Source organism: Mixophyes fleayi, chromosome 1, assembly GCF_038048845.1.
Source record: "Mixophyes fleayi isolate aMixFle1 chromosome 1, aMixFle1.hap1, whole genome shotgun sequence".
In the NCBI taxonomy this organism is placed as follows: Eukaryota; Metazoa; Chordata; class Amphibia; order Anura; family Limnodynastidae; genus Mixophyes; species Mixophyes fleayi.
The window spans coordinates 339965040-339979921 of record NC_134402.1 but is presented as its reverse complement, the minus strand read 5'-3'; the positions used below and the strand labels follow the sequence as shown (position 1 = coordinate 339979921).

At 38.5% G+C, this 14882-nt stretch overlaps 1 protein-coding gene across 1 annotated transcript; it reads right to left on the bottom strand.

Annotated features, from left to right (window-relative positions):
- Positions 1-856: 856 nt before the first annotated feature.
- UBE2L3 (ubiquitin conjugating enzyme E2 L3) lies at positions 857-14483 on the bottom strand. The gene is made up of 4 exons (XM_075216218.1): positions 14391-14483; positions 6436-6531; positions 4436-4622; positions 857-1810 (listed from the first exon to the last, which is right to left on the bottom strand). The coding sequence occupies exons 1-4, from the start codon at positions 14415-14417 to the stop codon at positions 1656-1658; spliced, it is 465 nt and encodes a 154-aa protein (XP_075072319.1). The 5' UTR covers positions 14418-14483; the 3' UTR covers positions 857-1655.
- Positions 14484-14882: the final 399 nt, after the last annotated feature.

The following is a 14882-nucleotide window of genomic DNA, read 5'->3' as shown; positions in this document are numbered from 1 at the left end:
CAAATTAACGTTGATTGATGTATTCCTATATCGGTACTGGGACTTTCCTCTCTGCAGGTCCTTTTCTTTGCTATTCTCTCTACGGGGCTGTCTCCCATCTCATTTCATCCTCCTCTCAATGGGCCCATTTCCCCCTTCACTGGATCCTCTGTTCCTTCTCTCCCCCAGTCCATCAAAATGAATAAATAAATTTGTTAATTCCTATTCTACTATGGCCCTGACATTCCCTTAACTCCCTATGAATTATTCCGCTTTCTCCAGCTGGCTACTTTCACCCAAGTCAATAAAAACAAAGACCTGACAAGGAGAGGTTGGTTCTAGTAAAGCACAAAACAACATTCTACACTCACACTTCAAACTATACATTGTTCAAAATACAGAGTGCATAGTCTAGTTATTTCAGAATATCTATAATGGTTTTACCTTCTCAAGCATTATGTTTCTAAGAGATGAATCCTTATAGCTTACGTGTGCTGCCCTCTGATGTCCTGCACAAGGCAGCTTGGGATGTGATACTCCTCTGCTCAGCAGTAATTGACAACACAGAGCAGAGAAGAATCCTTCTTCCTCTCAGCTGATAAGAGGATTTGGGAATGGGAACGTGAGGACATTAGAATACAGTGCCTCATGGTTCTGGGATCTTTTCTAGCGTCTCCACCAGTACAAAAAACAAAAGCACTTTATATACGTGTATGTTTTACAACATGGTTTTTCTCTTTTACAGAGTTGTGTCCATGAATTACTTCCCTCTCAAAATTATGTATTTACAAAACAGGTATCAATCCATGATCCAACAAGCTGTAGGACATTCAAACACCTTGATGATTCCTCAAAGACTGAGTCACAACAGGGCATCTTGGTTTACCCCTTTAATAAACATTATCTTAACATCCGGCAGAATTACAGAAGAACGGGCTCATTTCCAACAGTTTAAAAGGTTTTTTTTTTCCATTTTTTATTTTATTTTCTTTATATGTTACAAACTGAAGGAAAACTTACCGAGTCCCACAAAGCACAGTGCAACATTGAAAGGAAAACTAAGAGCCGAATGTTCGACGATCCCCTCCCTTTATGGTGGGTCTGTATGGGACAAAGTTATGTAATCCAGTCAATGTCAGAGGTTCAGTCTGACACTGAGAAGGCTTCTAACGGGAGGGGTAGTGACTAAAACTTAACACATAAGGGACATTTGTCAGGGAGGGTCCAAAATGAGTTGATGGGAACATCATTTCTAAAAGAAAAAAAAAAAACAAAACCCTATGCAATGCTACACTTAAACTCTAAGGGGAAAATCAATAATAGTTTAGCGTGTTATTTATTTTTTAATACAGTAAATGAAAAGAATGAAACATTTTCTGTGATTAAGAATGGCAAAAATAGTGATTTTTTTTGTTTTAACACAGAGAGCAGAACTGCACTCCCATTTTCACACTTTTTTTAATCCTCCTCTAACAGTTTTAAGTAGAGTTTAGCAAAAGCTGCGGGTTGACGCTGCGCCTCTGTTCCGTGTTCCCGCGGAGTCCTGCCTCGTGTGTGTATTTTCAGGGTAAGGAGAAGGAGGGGATTCTGAACTCACTGACTCCAATTCTTCAGTTGCGCTTTTTGAATTTATGTTTGTTTTTTGTGTGTTTTCCTTTGGCGCTCGGCCTCAATTTCTAGTCCACAGGTCGTTTCTCTCCGTATTTCTTTGTAAACTCTTCAGCATTCTTACAGAATTTTTTACGGTCCTTTGAGTATTCTTCAGCTAGGTCTGCACGCAAGGGGTGCTCTGGTTGAGGATCGTTGACCAGGGCAATAAGAGACTGGATTACTGAGTGGGGAAAAAAAATTGAGTTAACGGATTGAAGTTTAGTAATAGCGGTGGGAGCTTCTAGCAATACATATACTTAAATCTTTCTTTTTTGGTGTGCTTATAAATTCTTCTAGTTATATCAGACATTCTGTGGAGCTACACACTCTTAACATAACATTTCTGTTTCAAGTAACTAGTATTTTTATTCTAGATCGGTTAGATGATATTAAAGAGTTTTTAAAACAAACAAATCAGTTTTCTTCGTTTTCCACTGATCATTATGAATATAAGCACTTAATGTGACAAGCATTTAATATTCACAAATATTACACATGTAAGGGCTGATATGGGATTCTGAGGGCTGAGTGCATCTGTTACCACACACTACATTCCTTACTTGACTGAGAACATGCTAGAGGCAGGGATGGAGGGAAATGTATCCTCGTAGCCTCAATTATATATATTTCCTTGAGTAATGCACTGCTGCATGTTAAGATATCTAAAATAGTTGTTCTTCACAGTTTAGGATATAGTAATCGCCCTGATAACCTGTATTATACTCAAATGTCCATGGGTTTAACAGTGCTACATATCTAGATATCCTTAGGGATTCCCTTCTACTGTAGCCAATGCACTTACAGTCTTTTCAATTGTCCCGATGTGAGAACACAACCAAGCCCACAAGATACAGGGAGTGTATTGCTATCTGCCTAGAATATTGCCTCCAAACTAAATGTGGGTTTACTGGAGCAATATATATGAATAGCTGCCTAATGTTACAAGATAAGAGGTGTAGATAGCGAGATCTGCTCAATCCGTGCCACTGTGTTTGTCCGCATATTTGGTTCTATATTTCGCTTATTTTAACTAATTTAATAAAAGTTACATTTTAACTTTGTGATGATCCCTAGAAAAAATATAAATGATTGGAGCCAATAGTGCATCTTATTAGCAACTTCTTTCTTTTTATTTTCATTATGATCAAGTTTAAGATTGCACCCCTTATAACAAATATCTACTATATGTATTAAAAATACAAGAGATATCATGAAAAGCAATTTAGGAAACAAAATATAGCCAGGGGCTCCCTACAATTAAGAGTGACAGTCCCTTTTTTTCCTTTTTTTGACTGAGAACATACAAACAGTTTTTGTATAAAGTATCACCCCTGCAAATTATAAGATTAAAGGTCACCAAAGAATTCCATGATCATACTGAAAGGCACAAAGCTGTATGCAGTGTGATTGTATACATACACCTAAAGTGTCTTCAAATATCCTAACCTTACAATAAAGAGGTAGAGAAGTATGTTATCCTTTATAATAAGTGTTCCTGGTGATAATATGAACAATACATTATGTTGACATTATGGATAATGAACCACATGACAAATGTGAGGGGTCTTCATACCCCTGCATGACCTGACCAACTTAAATGTTTTGGAGAAACGTCAGTTTTCCATGGAACAACAATTTTTCAATTACCCAAGTGATTTGTTTGTTTGATTGGAACAGACAGGGCATTCTTTATTTAGCATATTGGAAGGAGTATATGTATTTCATGGGCTCTATATTTAGGTAATAGGCAAAATACAAAAATAATTATGTATTTTTCCCAAAAATCCCCCCCCGCCCTTGGAGCTGTATAATGACTACACAAGAATACAAAGTCCCAGTGTGCATAAATCTTTAGTATCAGAACAATTGGGGATGTAAGCAGCACAGTGGCTTAGTGGTTAGCACTTCTGCCTCACAGCACTGGGCTCATGAGTTCAATTCCCAGCCATGGCCTCATCTGTGTGGAGTTTGTATGTTCTCCCCATGTTTGCGTGGGTTTCCTCCTACACTCAAAAAAAACCCCCATACTAGTAGGTTAATTGGCTGCTATTAAAATTGACCCTAGTCTCTCTCTCTCTCTCTCTCTCTCTGTGTATGCTAGGGAATGTAGACTGTAAGCTTCAATGGGTCAGGGACTGATGTGAGTTTCTGTACAACGCTGCGGAATTAGTGGCGCTATATAGCGGATGAGGATGATAGGGCTAGGAGAGTGAAAAGACCAGAATTGGGGAGCGATTGTTTTTTTTTAAATCTTTTTATGTTTGGACTACATTTAAAGAATACACTCGTGTAAAATGTGTGTCATGGAGAATGTGCAACATAGATTTGGGAAGGTGGGACAGGACATTTGGGAACAGTTTTTTAAATCTTAATTTTATTTATTTAAATGTTATATTTCAGGTGAACCAGATATGTGCAAAAAGATCTCATCCAGTCTCCTCTGCTTCAATAGAGCACTTATAAAAGTTATTTAATGCAAGCCGACGTGTTAGTTCGTAATAGATCATTAGTGATTTCCCAATACAGAGATGAAGGGTATTTCTAAATAGCAAAATAATGTCACCATGTTTCAGCAGCAAGCTCAACAAGAGGATCCAGATTCCTCATTGGGTTACACAATGCTCATGTTGTATCTTGAGACGGAACGTCTGGAAAGTGAACAAGTGCACAGCACTGGAGATAGTGGCTATTTTAGATGAGCAGATATCCTTTCTTGGGTGAAGAGGAAACATTTAATTTTCTTGTATATATGTATACACCCCTTAACGTTCACTATATGTAGACACACAAAGCCAGCCAATCTTACCTTGGTCAGTTTTGGTTGCTGGTTTCCAGTTTTCAGCACTGATCACTGGCAAGCATACCTGGCCTTTCTCATCAATGTTCGGGTGGTAGATTTTGGTTTTGAATGTTATCTTGGGTGGTTTGAATGGGTACTCAGCAGGGAAGTTAAGTTCAATCCGAAATGCTCCTTTGTCATATGGAGGATTGTCCTTGTGCAATAGAGAGGGGAAAAGGATTACCATGGGAACAGTGTGTACACTAAAAGATTCTAGATAGCTAGCACACTATGAATAATATATACATATGCATCTCTACGCAAAATCAAAGAAGTAAATAATGTCTTAGTAAATTGTTTTATGGGACAAGGGTAACAGAATAGTTGGGAAATAATAAAACACAACAATACAATAGACACAATAGAACACCACAATAGTTTTTATAAAGTATTCTGTGTGTTTGCAACAAATATCTTTAAAAGTATGATTTAGACGTGAAACTCAGCAGCCATCCATCTCCTGTTAAAACTATGTTAGAGGAGCTATTGTTGGGTCACATGTCCAGATCCAAAGGAACATTCAGATACATTTAGAAACCAGACCATAAAGTTTGAAGCCAACCGGAAATTTGAATAAACCAAGGATAAGATATACCCATTGTGATTTTCTGGAAATGATCGAAAAATGTTTGAGAACAGTGGCTCCTAATGTTTGCCAAGCACTATTAAGCGATAGTAATTTCAAAAATGTTCTTAGCTTACTTGTACTTAATACAGGGGAATGTACATGCTACAGTGTTTTAGGCTATCATTCTCTGTAGGCTATGAGCAAACTCCGGGATTTCTATCACTCCTGTCATATTCTAAACCCTTTGCACGCCCCCAAATTATTTCAATCCCATTTTTCTCTCATGCCATCACATATCTCTTATCACCAGACCACATCCTCAAATATTGCATTGGCAGAGAGGATTACCCAATATCAATAAGCCTGACAGTAGAGCTCTGGGAGCAGACATGGGATTATGGAGCTGGAGAGGAGAAACAATATTATCTCTACTGAATTATAAATTCTTTAGGCAGTCTTGCTAATACCATCACAGAAACAAGACAGTCATATAACAATAATATTTTACACTTTCATACCTTAATATTTACAGAAGACAGATAAAGGGAATATAATATATGGTTAAATCAAGATGTTTGTCTTTTACAGGGACAGTTATAAAAGCGGATGTGCAAAAAAATCCCGCAACCGATAATATGAATGTTTATGTACATATACAAAACTATTATAATCTGCACTTTAAATGACCATTTTGCAATATAACCTGGGCACATGTTTTTATAAACAGTTCCAATATCTTTTGTATGTGTGATCAGTAGCCCATGCAATATTAAGTAGCTCTTACTATCTTGCTCACCTTTTACACCAGATTTTCTATGAACATGACTGATAAATGTGTCAGAACCCAGTTAATATAGTTATAGTCCCAGGGCGCTGACAATATTTGACACTGGAAAACTAACCTGGAATGTATGTTACTCTATGATTCAGATGATGGTGTCAGATTACTAGCAATAGCAGAAAAAATGTATTTGCTAAAATAATATATTAGAGTTCAAGGGGAATTTCATGTTCAGAAAACTCTATTGTTCAAGCAGATTCAATTATGTATGCCGCTTTTGGTCAGATCTGAAACCTGACCTTATCTGTTGTCATACGGAAGGACAACCAAAACAAACAAATTTGCCTGGACCATAACATTCTCTGATGGTGGAGTTCCCCCTTTAGCCCACAGAGGATTAAGAAGTGTAACAATAATCAGAATATATTAAATGGTTACCACATTTCGCCTGTCTGATTTCCCACGAAAAGTCATAATTATAAAATATTCCCTATTGGACACATCAGAGTTTCAATTTAAATTAAAGCTCAATAGACATTTCCGCAAACGTTGTATTTCTTTTCCAAAGAACATTTGAACTTTTATTTGATAAATATATTAACCCTTCCGTATACTCACTGGGACGATGAGCCCCTGCCAGGTTAGTAGATTAGCTTCATCGACTTGGATATTACGGAAGTTTCCCATCCCAGATTTGCGGATCTCTTCAAGCTCCTGGAAAAAAGTGATTGTCAAGTCAGCTATAGCCCAGCATTTGTTATGCCTTAAGCACTAATTTCCCTTAGCTCACCACGAGAGTGAGAAATTTCTAATATGCAATGAAGATCAGTAGGCTGACAACAGGCTTTAAGTGAATTTGTTTTTTATAAAACCCCCAAGTAATCACAAATCTGCACTTGCTTCATCCTATTCATTGTAGGTGATTAAAGAGGAAAAATGTGTTACTTATTGGTTAGTGGTCATGCCCTGGGAATGGGTCTATGGAAAGAGTGTGGAACAGATTTTGGAACACAGGGAACAAGGTTTTGGAAGACAGCAAAATTAGGAGGAAGGCAAAGGAAGGGGGGAATGGAAACTATAAACTGAGCTTGATAAGTGGTACATCAGAGCAGACTAGGCCTTTTACTAGCGGTCTTCATGAAGAATTTATTTATACTGTGTTCTATTTAATGTAATTATGATAAAATACTAAAATAAAAATGCCTAGCATGGCTGCAGTACTTAGAAAGGACACACTTCTTAAATAATTCTATTATCCAAAATAAACACTACATGGCCAAAAGTATGTGGACACCTGAACATCAAACCTCTATGTGTTTGTTGAACTTCTCATTCCAAAACCATGGGAATTAATATGGATTTGGCCGCATCCATTTAGCCACAAAAGCATTAGTGGGGTTGGCCGCCGATGTTGGGTGATATGGCCTGGCTCACAGTAGACATTCCAATTCATCCAAAAGGTTTTGGGAGAAGTTGAAAACGGCTCTGGTGTCAGTCATGCTCTTCCACACCAAACTTAGAAACCATTTTTTGGTGGACATGCTTTGCTACAGGACAATGTCAAGCTGCAACATTAAAGGGTCTTCCCCAAATTGCTGTAACTCTGTTGGAAGCACAATTCTTTAGAATGTCACTGTATGCTGTAGCATTAAGATTTCCCTTCACTGGAACTAAAAGCCCAGGCCAAACTATGACAAATAGCCCCAAACCATTACTTCTCTTGTACTAAACTTTATATTTGTCATTACGCATTCGGGTACAAAGTTTTCTCCTGGCATCCGCCAAACCCAGATCCGTCTGCCAAACTGCCAGATGATGCAGCACTATTTGTCACTCTACAGAACGCATTTCCACTGCTCCAGAGCCCAATGTTAGTGTGCTTTATACCACATCAGTCGACATTTGGCATTGCCCATGGTGATCTGAGAATTGCGACCACTGCTTGACCACGGAAACCCCATCTATGAAGCTCCCAACAAACAATTCTTGTGCTGGCGTTGCTTCCAGAGGCAGTTCAGAACTCTGGAGTCAGTGTTGCAACGGAGGACAGATTTTACACTTTTTCACCTTTCACACTCAGCAGTCCGATTCTCTGAGCTTGTTTAGCTCTCTGCTACATGACCGTTCTGTTGTTGCTACTAAACTTTTCCACTCCACAATAACAGCACCTACGGTTGCCCAGGGCAGCACTAGCATGTCAGAAATTTGACGATCTGACTTATTGAAAAGGTGCCATGTTGAATGCTACTGCGGAAATATGGCAATTTCATGGCTGTAATGGCCAAACACATTAATTAGAAGGGGTTTCCACATATCTTTGGCCATGTAGTATATATTAATAAAGTTACTCTATACCAGTGTTGGCTAACCCGTGACACTCCAGGTGTTGTGAAACTACAAGTCCCAGCATACCCTTCCAGCAATAAGCTGCTATATATTGGCAAAGCATGCTGGGACTTGTAGTTTCACAACACCTGGAGTGTCATAGGTTAGCCAACACTGCTCTATACAAACCCACAGCAACATTCTGCCTCAAATATGTTTCCTGGCATAAGTTAAAAATAAAGTTGCACTTCTACATGTACCAAATGCCTCTTTCATAGTGTGCAGACTATGAATTCCATGTTGATGTAATCACCTTATAATGCTATATGTTCCATTACAGTTATGAGGCTGTCAAAGAAACATCAAGTTCAAAACACAGCCATCACCAGCTGCACCACAACATCAGACATATGCATATTATGTTGTCAGTGCTGCACAGACTTTTCCATTATGGCTACTGGAAATCAATGAGCCTTGCAACCTGGACTTTAATTCCTAATTAGCTGCGATAACCAAAACCAAAGCAGAGTGCACAATAGTAGAATGCTGATATAAAAGTGGAAAATGCTGAAAACCGATACAGTGTGTACATTTATGTGATTATGGTAGACTTACCCAAGCTGGCCGTTACCAGTTAGACATCACCCACACTCCTGCATAAGTGGCCGCAAAGCCAAGGCCAGCTAATCACCAGTGTGAATCATGGAACAGATTAGCCCCTAACATGTTTCGTATTAGTACACTTCATCAAGGGAGAAAAGTCTGTCTCTCTGTGACTTCAACACATAGTGAACATTAAACGTTTATGCAAAGGTGGAAATTATTTTAAATCAGTCTGCACCACAGAAAAATGGAGTATATTTAAGGAGGTATATAGCTATCCAATACAGTATAATGAGGTTGCATCACATCTGGTGCAACATTCATAACACAGTATTACTAACAAATACAACTGGATGTGGATAACGGTTTCATTTCCACTTTCATAAAATTACAAACTAATTCACTACATAAAGTTACCTATGTTTTATTTAGTTTAAATGGAAATAATTTGCTTCATACATTATAATAAGCCATGCGCACTTGTATTACTGTAATAATACTGCTGGAATGGGCTACATAAAAATGGAGTAGAGTCAAACTGACATATGAAGGCCATCATAAACAAATGAGAATGCCCATACAAACAATAAATATCTACATAGAAAACTGTGACAATAGTTAACTATTTTTATGGGTACAATAATATTACATCAATCCTAAATACAAAGGTGGCAATTTATTACTTTTAAATGTAATAAAATTAAACAAATGTAAAACTATCAATAATAAAACTGGCCATAATCTACAATCAATATTGACCCCTAGTCAAGTAAAGGTCCCACTCTTCATTAAAGGCGAAGCATCATTGTATCCTAAAACCCATTGGCTTCAAGAGACTACAGATAAAAACAGTCATCCACGTTCACAAGGTAAGATGGGCAATTATATGGGTAAGCAAGGAAAACATTTTTAAGTCTAGTACTTGTGATTCCTATTCAATAACAAATTTCATAAACTGTACTATAACCTTCACTTTATATCTGATATACTGTAGTTACAAACGTCTCTGTGTAAAAGACAAAGGGATAACTTAATGTAAAAATTTAAGAGCTTATCAGAAAAATAAAAAGTGGGCTACATACACACAGTGTTTCCTGTGTTGTTGTTTTATTTAATATACAGATATAAGAGGACCTTGTCAATTCAATTTAAAGTAATCAATTGCCTTTAAGTAGGTCCAAAAGAGCGAGCTAGGGATTTCCTTTTATCAAAGAAATCTTATTTATGTTTATTTATATATAGTGCAATCATTTACGCAGCTTTGTCCATAGAATATTAAGCCAATTAAACCACCAGTATGTTTTCGGATATATAATTTAGCACTCTTCAAGATGAAATTAAGATGTTGACATTGTGTCTTGTTTGAGAGTTTATCCTCTTTTATTTAATCGTGGCTAAAAGTACTGTGATATCTATTAGAAAACATCCTGGTCTATAAAGTCACCAGTCTAGTGGATAATTTATACTAAAACATTCAGTATTCTATATTACTATTAGTGCATACAATTATCCACTTTTCTAAGGAATGTTATATTGTACTATCCTATTAAAATGTTTGTTCCACCCTTTATTATTGTATTAATTTGTACTAATATAAAAGTAGCAATAAAGTAGGTTTATGTACTTTTTGGACAGGTAAGACAATTCACCCGATGAAGTATACGAACACAAAATGAGATCAAGGTTGATCTCTTCCGTGATTCACACCGACGCGAAAATCCGGCCCTCAGCTTTGCAATTGCAAGTGTGGATGTGAGGAGAAGATCTTGAGAGTGCTTCCTGTAACCAGAGGGGGTGGCTGCTAATATCCATGGTCAGAACGTAAAAGGCCTAACTCTAGTATTATCCAAAGTTTGTAAAACACTGATCTAACTGGGATTATTGCTAACTTCAGACTCCAAATCAGGCAAGTCTACTGTAATCCCTTAAATGTAGGCAAATTGGTGGCTTTCAGCACTTATCACCATTGTACCAGCATTCCACTATTGTGCCCTCTCCTTATGTTTTAGATAATAGAACTATGCTGTTTCACGTCTGAGAGTGCACATCCTACAGATCAGACGCACAAGTGGATTTTTAAAGATTAGTTTTGGACACCTTATTGCGTGTTCATGCTAGAATACATACCTAAGTTAAGTGATAGAGAAAAGTTGCGATCAGAATTATCTGTATTACCAAAATTAGCTGCGACTGGTGAGACATCACTGTCATCCAACCACTGTATTAACTTTAACTTGAGGCCAAAAAGTTGGATGTTACCGCTACTCAGGAAGGCCTGACGTGAAACAGCTGTAGGCCGCATATAAACGCTGCAAACTTTTGCTCACCATTGGCTTAGTTACTTAGCTGAACTGTTCCATTTACTCTTTCACTGTAGAGTAAAAATCAACTTTTCTTATTTAATAACAAACTAGACCTACTATCTTCTCTTACAAACCACAGAAATATCAAACATCAAGTCATTTCTAGAATTACAAATGTTAAAATATTAACTTTTCACACATCTTCCATGATGTTACTAAACCTATTATAACAGATATGCAACTCTAGTCTGTCAATAAATGTTAAGCAACACCATCAGTAATAAACAGCTAACAATCAAACGTGTTGAGAAAGTTATTTGCACACAGATCATGTCCATGTTTTACCAACCCTCTGCTCGGTTTAGTGCAGGCCTGTCCAACCTGCGGCCCTCCAGATGTTGTGAAACTACAAGTCCCAGCATGCCCTTCCAGCTATCAACTGGTTGTCTGCTAGCAAAGCATGCGGGGGCTTGTAGTTTCACAACACCTGGAGGGCCGCAGGTTGGACAGGCCTGGTTTAGTGTTTAGTTTATTTTCAGAATTCTCTCATCTTTGTCACAGAATTAATTTATAGAAAAGCAAAACCTGCAAATGAATATTTCACTGTTCATCAGGCTGAAGAAAGTACAGGTAGAAATTGTTTAGACATTGTACCCCCACCCAATATCTACCCTAGCCCTGGACAAATTCTAGAAGCCAGGTAGCTGATGTGACTGTTTCTTGAATTAAATATGATATAATCCACTCCTGACTTACCTGTTGGCAAATGACAAATCATGCCCACACAAGTGGACAATATTTGTAACCCATCCAAACAAAAGAACATATTACAAAAAACAAATACAATGTGACAATACAATTATCCCAACCAATAGGCCTATTGATATTATCTGACCCAGGGCTGGACAAATCCCAGTTGCTATGGTAACTTAGAAATGAACCTTGGTGACAGAAGCATGCTCTCCAGTATGCATTCTACCCTCAGTCCAGAATGAATCCCACCCCTCACACCTGAAGCAGGCTATGTCCAGATCATCAGCCAAGAAAGATTTTGAATTAGCCCCTCAGTGCTGTTAATACCTATGAACAGTGTTCTGTGATGCTATGCGCATTTACACCAGACATTGTTATTCACTATAAAACATGACCATGTGAAAGCTGGGTTCTGTGTAGAAGTACAACTCATCCTGGTCCAATAGTATGGCCTTATAGAATGCTGCACATTATTATTACCGTAGTTTATGTCTATAGTGCCACCATGTAATGCAGAGCTGTACAGAGATTATATAATTCACACAATTCCCTGTTCTTTTGGAGCATACAGTCTAAACTCCCTATCACACAAACGTGCACACACTAGGGCCAGTTGTCAATTAACATGGACTGTGGGAGGAAACCAGACCACAAACTCCACACATATAGGACCCTGGTTGGATTTGAAAAAAGCTAATCACCGACCAGAAGTATCAATGCTGAAAAACAAGCATTCTGTGGAGATGAGTGATATTATGTGGGCACAGGCTGGTACAATAATCTGTAGGAACCTGGTTTGGACACAATGTGACAGGCTGGAATGTATATGGGCATACAGTTGGTATAATGTGTGGGGGCACAGACTTGTAAAATATTTGGACATGTGACTGTTGTGTGTATGGGTACATTGTTGGTATTCTGTGTAGAGCACAGATTGGAACAATAATCTAGACTTATGACTGGTAAATGTGTGTGAGATCACAGGTTTAGTATATATTGAGTGTGTATGGGGTTTCAAATCTTTTATGTGCATGGTACAAGCTGATAAAGTGTGGGTAAATTATGTCTGGGCATAAATGTAGAACACTATGTGATGGCATAGAATAATGAATAATTGTGTGCAATATGGCTTGATATAGCCACACCTACTAATATTCACAGATCCTAACCTTGCTATTATCACATTTTATGTTATAAAATTTCTGGTTTCTAACATTTGGAGTAATCTGTCAAGGCCTTATTCAACCTAACACAAAAGCCAGTTCTTATTGTCTGCTTTAATGTAGGATTCTGTAAATTGCCTTGCAAAACCAGAAGGCACAGATCTACTCTGAAAGCTTGGCTGTTGAATAAAGATAGGATACAAAATCCTAGCAGGTGTAATGTTCATGATCTGTGGTGTTGGCATGGACATATTTCCTGACGCCTAAAAAGAAAGGTAAATCCCTGTCTGTTCCAGTAAGCACTGTAGAATTGTCGGTGTATTCTCTCATGATATAAATGATCACAATTGTGGTGATCACATTATACCCTGGTAATGGAAAAAAAAACAGGTAAATGCCATCCCAATTAAAAATTTGGTTACAGTTTGAATCATTTAGCGATCAGCATTAATAGATATGTTTAGTTTCCCAGCCTAACATTTATAGCAATGTGCTAAACAAACAGAAAAATCACTATTGGAATACAAGCGTAGTTTGAAACATCTAATATATTTACACAATGCACCCTCTATATACACCAGGTTGAAACAGAAGATTGTGTTCATATCACATATTTTTAATACACATTATTTGGGAAGAGAATACACCTATTAACTAGATGGCACTACCAAGCAAGCAGTATGCTGGGATAACGATATATTTACCATATGCCTGCTAAAAAAAAAGAAGAAATGATGATATCACAACAAAGATGAGATACAGCTATTTGACCATAGTTAGTCTTTCAGAATAAAGTCCAAACAGACTGAGGTACAAGGAAAATACAATTTTAGAATACACCATCCCAGGTCGTGGGACAAGTCCCTGTTAATTGAACCCATGTAACAATGGACCTGTATGTTCATTCTGCCTTGTGCCCAGTCACCCAGGACAGGGAATGCAAATGTCAGGTCCAAATCATGGACTGCAGACCGTATCAATTTTAAAACAGTGGCCATTCAATTACACTGCACCACCTTCAGCGGATATTACACAATGACTGACTACTACTCTATCACCTTAGGGGAATTCAGCTGCAACATACAAGGATCAAAAAGCTTCCCTCTCCCGGGGCCCCATAGAGACCTTCTGATGTATCGGATAAATCACAGTATGAAATACTAAACCAATTGTATTGTTTGTGTGAGGCGCTTTATTTTGTACCGCAGCTTCCGCATTACCCCCCCAAAGAACGCGGAACAGGGAGTGCCGGGCTCGGCGGGCGGCGCGGGGTGAGGCCGGGGATTTCAGGCCTAGTCCCGGGATATATACCGGTACTAGTGAGTGGTTATAGTCCCCAGATGGGACCTGGGACATAACCAGGGCACCGTAACCGCCCGTAAAAACCCTTCTTCCAAATGAAAGAGCCGCCCTATACCCCCATTACCTTCATCAGCCTCCTGCTGGCCGCCATCTTGGATCTGAGGGGAGTTCCCACAGTGCATCGCGGCTAAAGGGCCGGCACTTCCTGGTGCGCTCAGACCGGGTCACCGAGCAACGGAGGGCAGAGCTGGAGTCACCCGGTGGGCACTGCCACCTGTGCCAGTACCGCTCCTCCGTGCCACCCTATCTCTGTGTATCACTACAGTCCCCAGCACATGTCATCATTCACAGTGATTCTGTAATATCACACATCATTTGTGTAGTTCTCCAAGTAAACTGGTCGTAAAATTAGAAAAAGTAAATTCAGCTGAAGGTGATAACAAACCAGTGATACAACATTGTTCCCCACAGTTAAATAACGGGACCGTATATAAGGCTGGTGTATGGGACATAATTTCTTATTGAAAATCACACAACTAGTTGCTGTACATTGGTAGGAAACATTGTGTCCATGGCTGGAACACCAAGGTATCCCAACTTTTCTTCTATCAGCTAC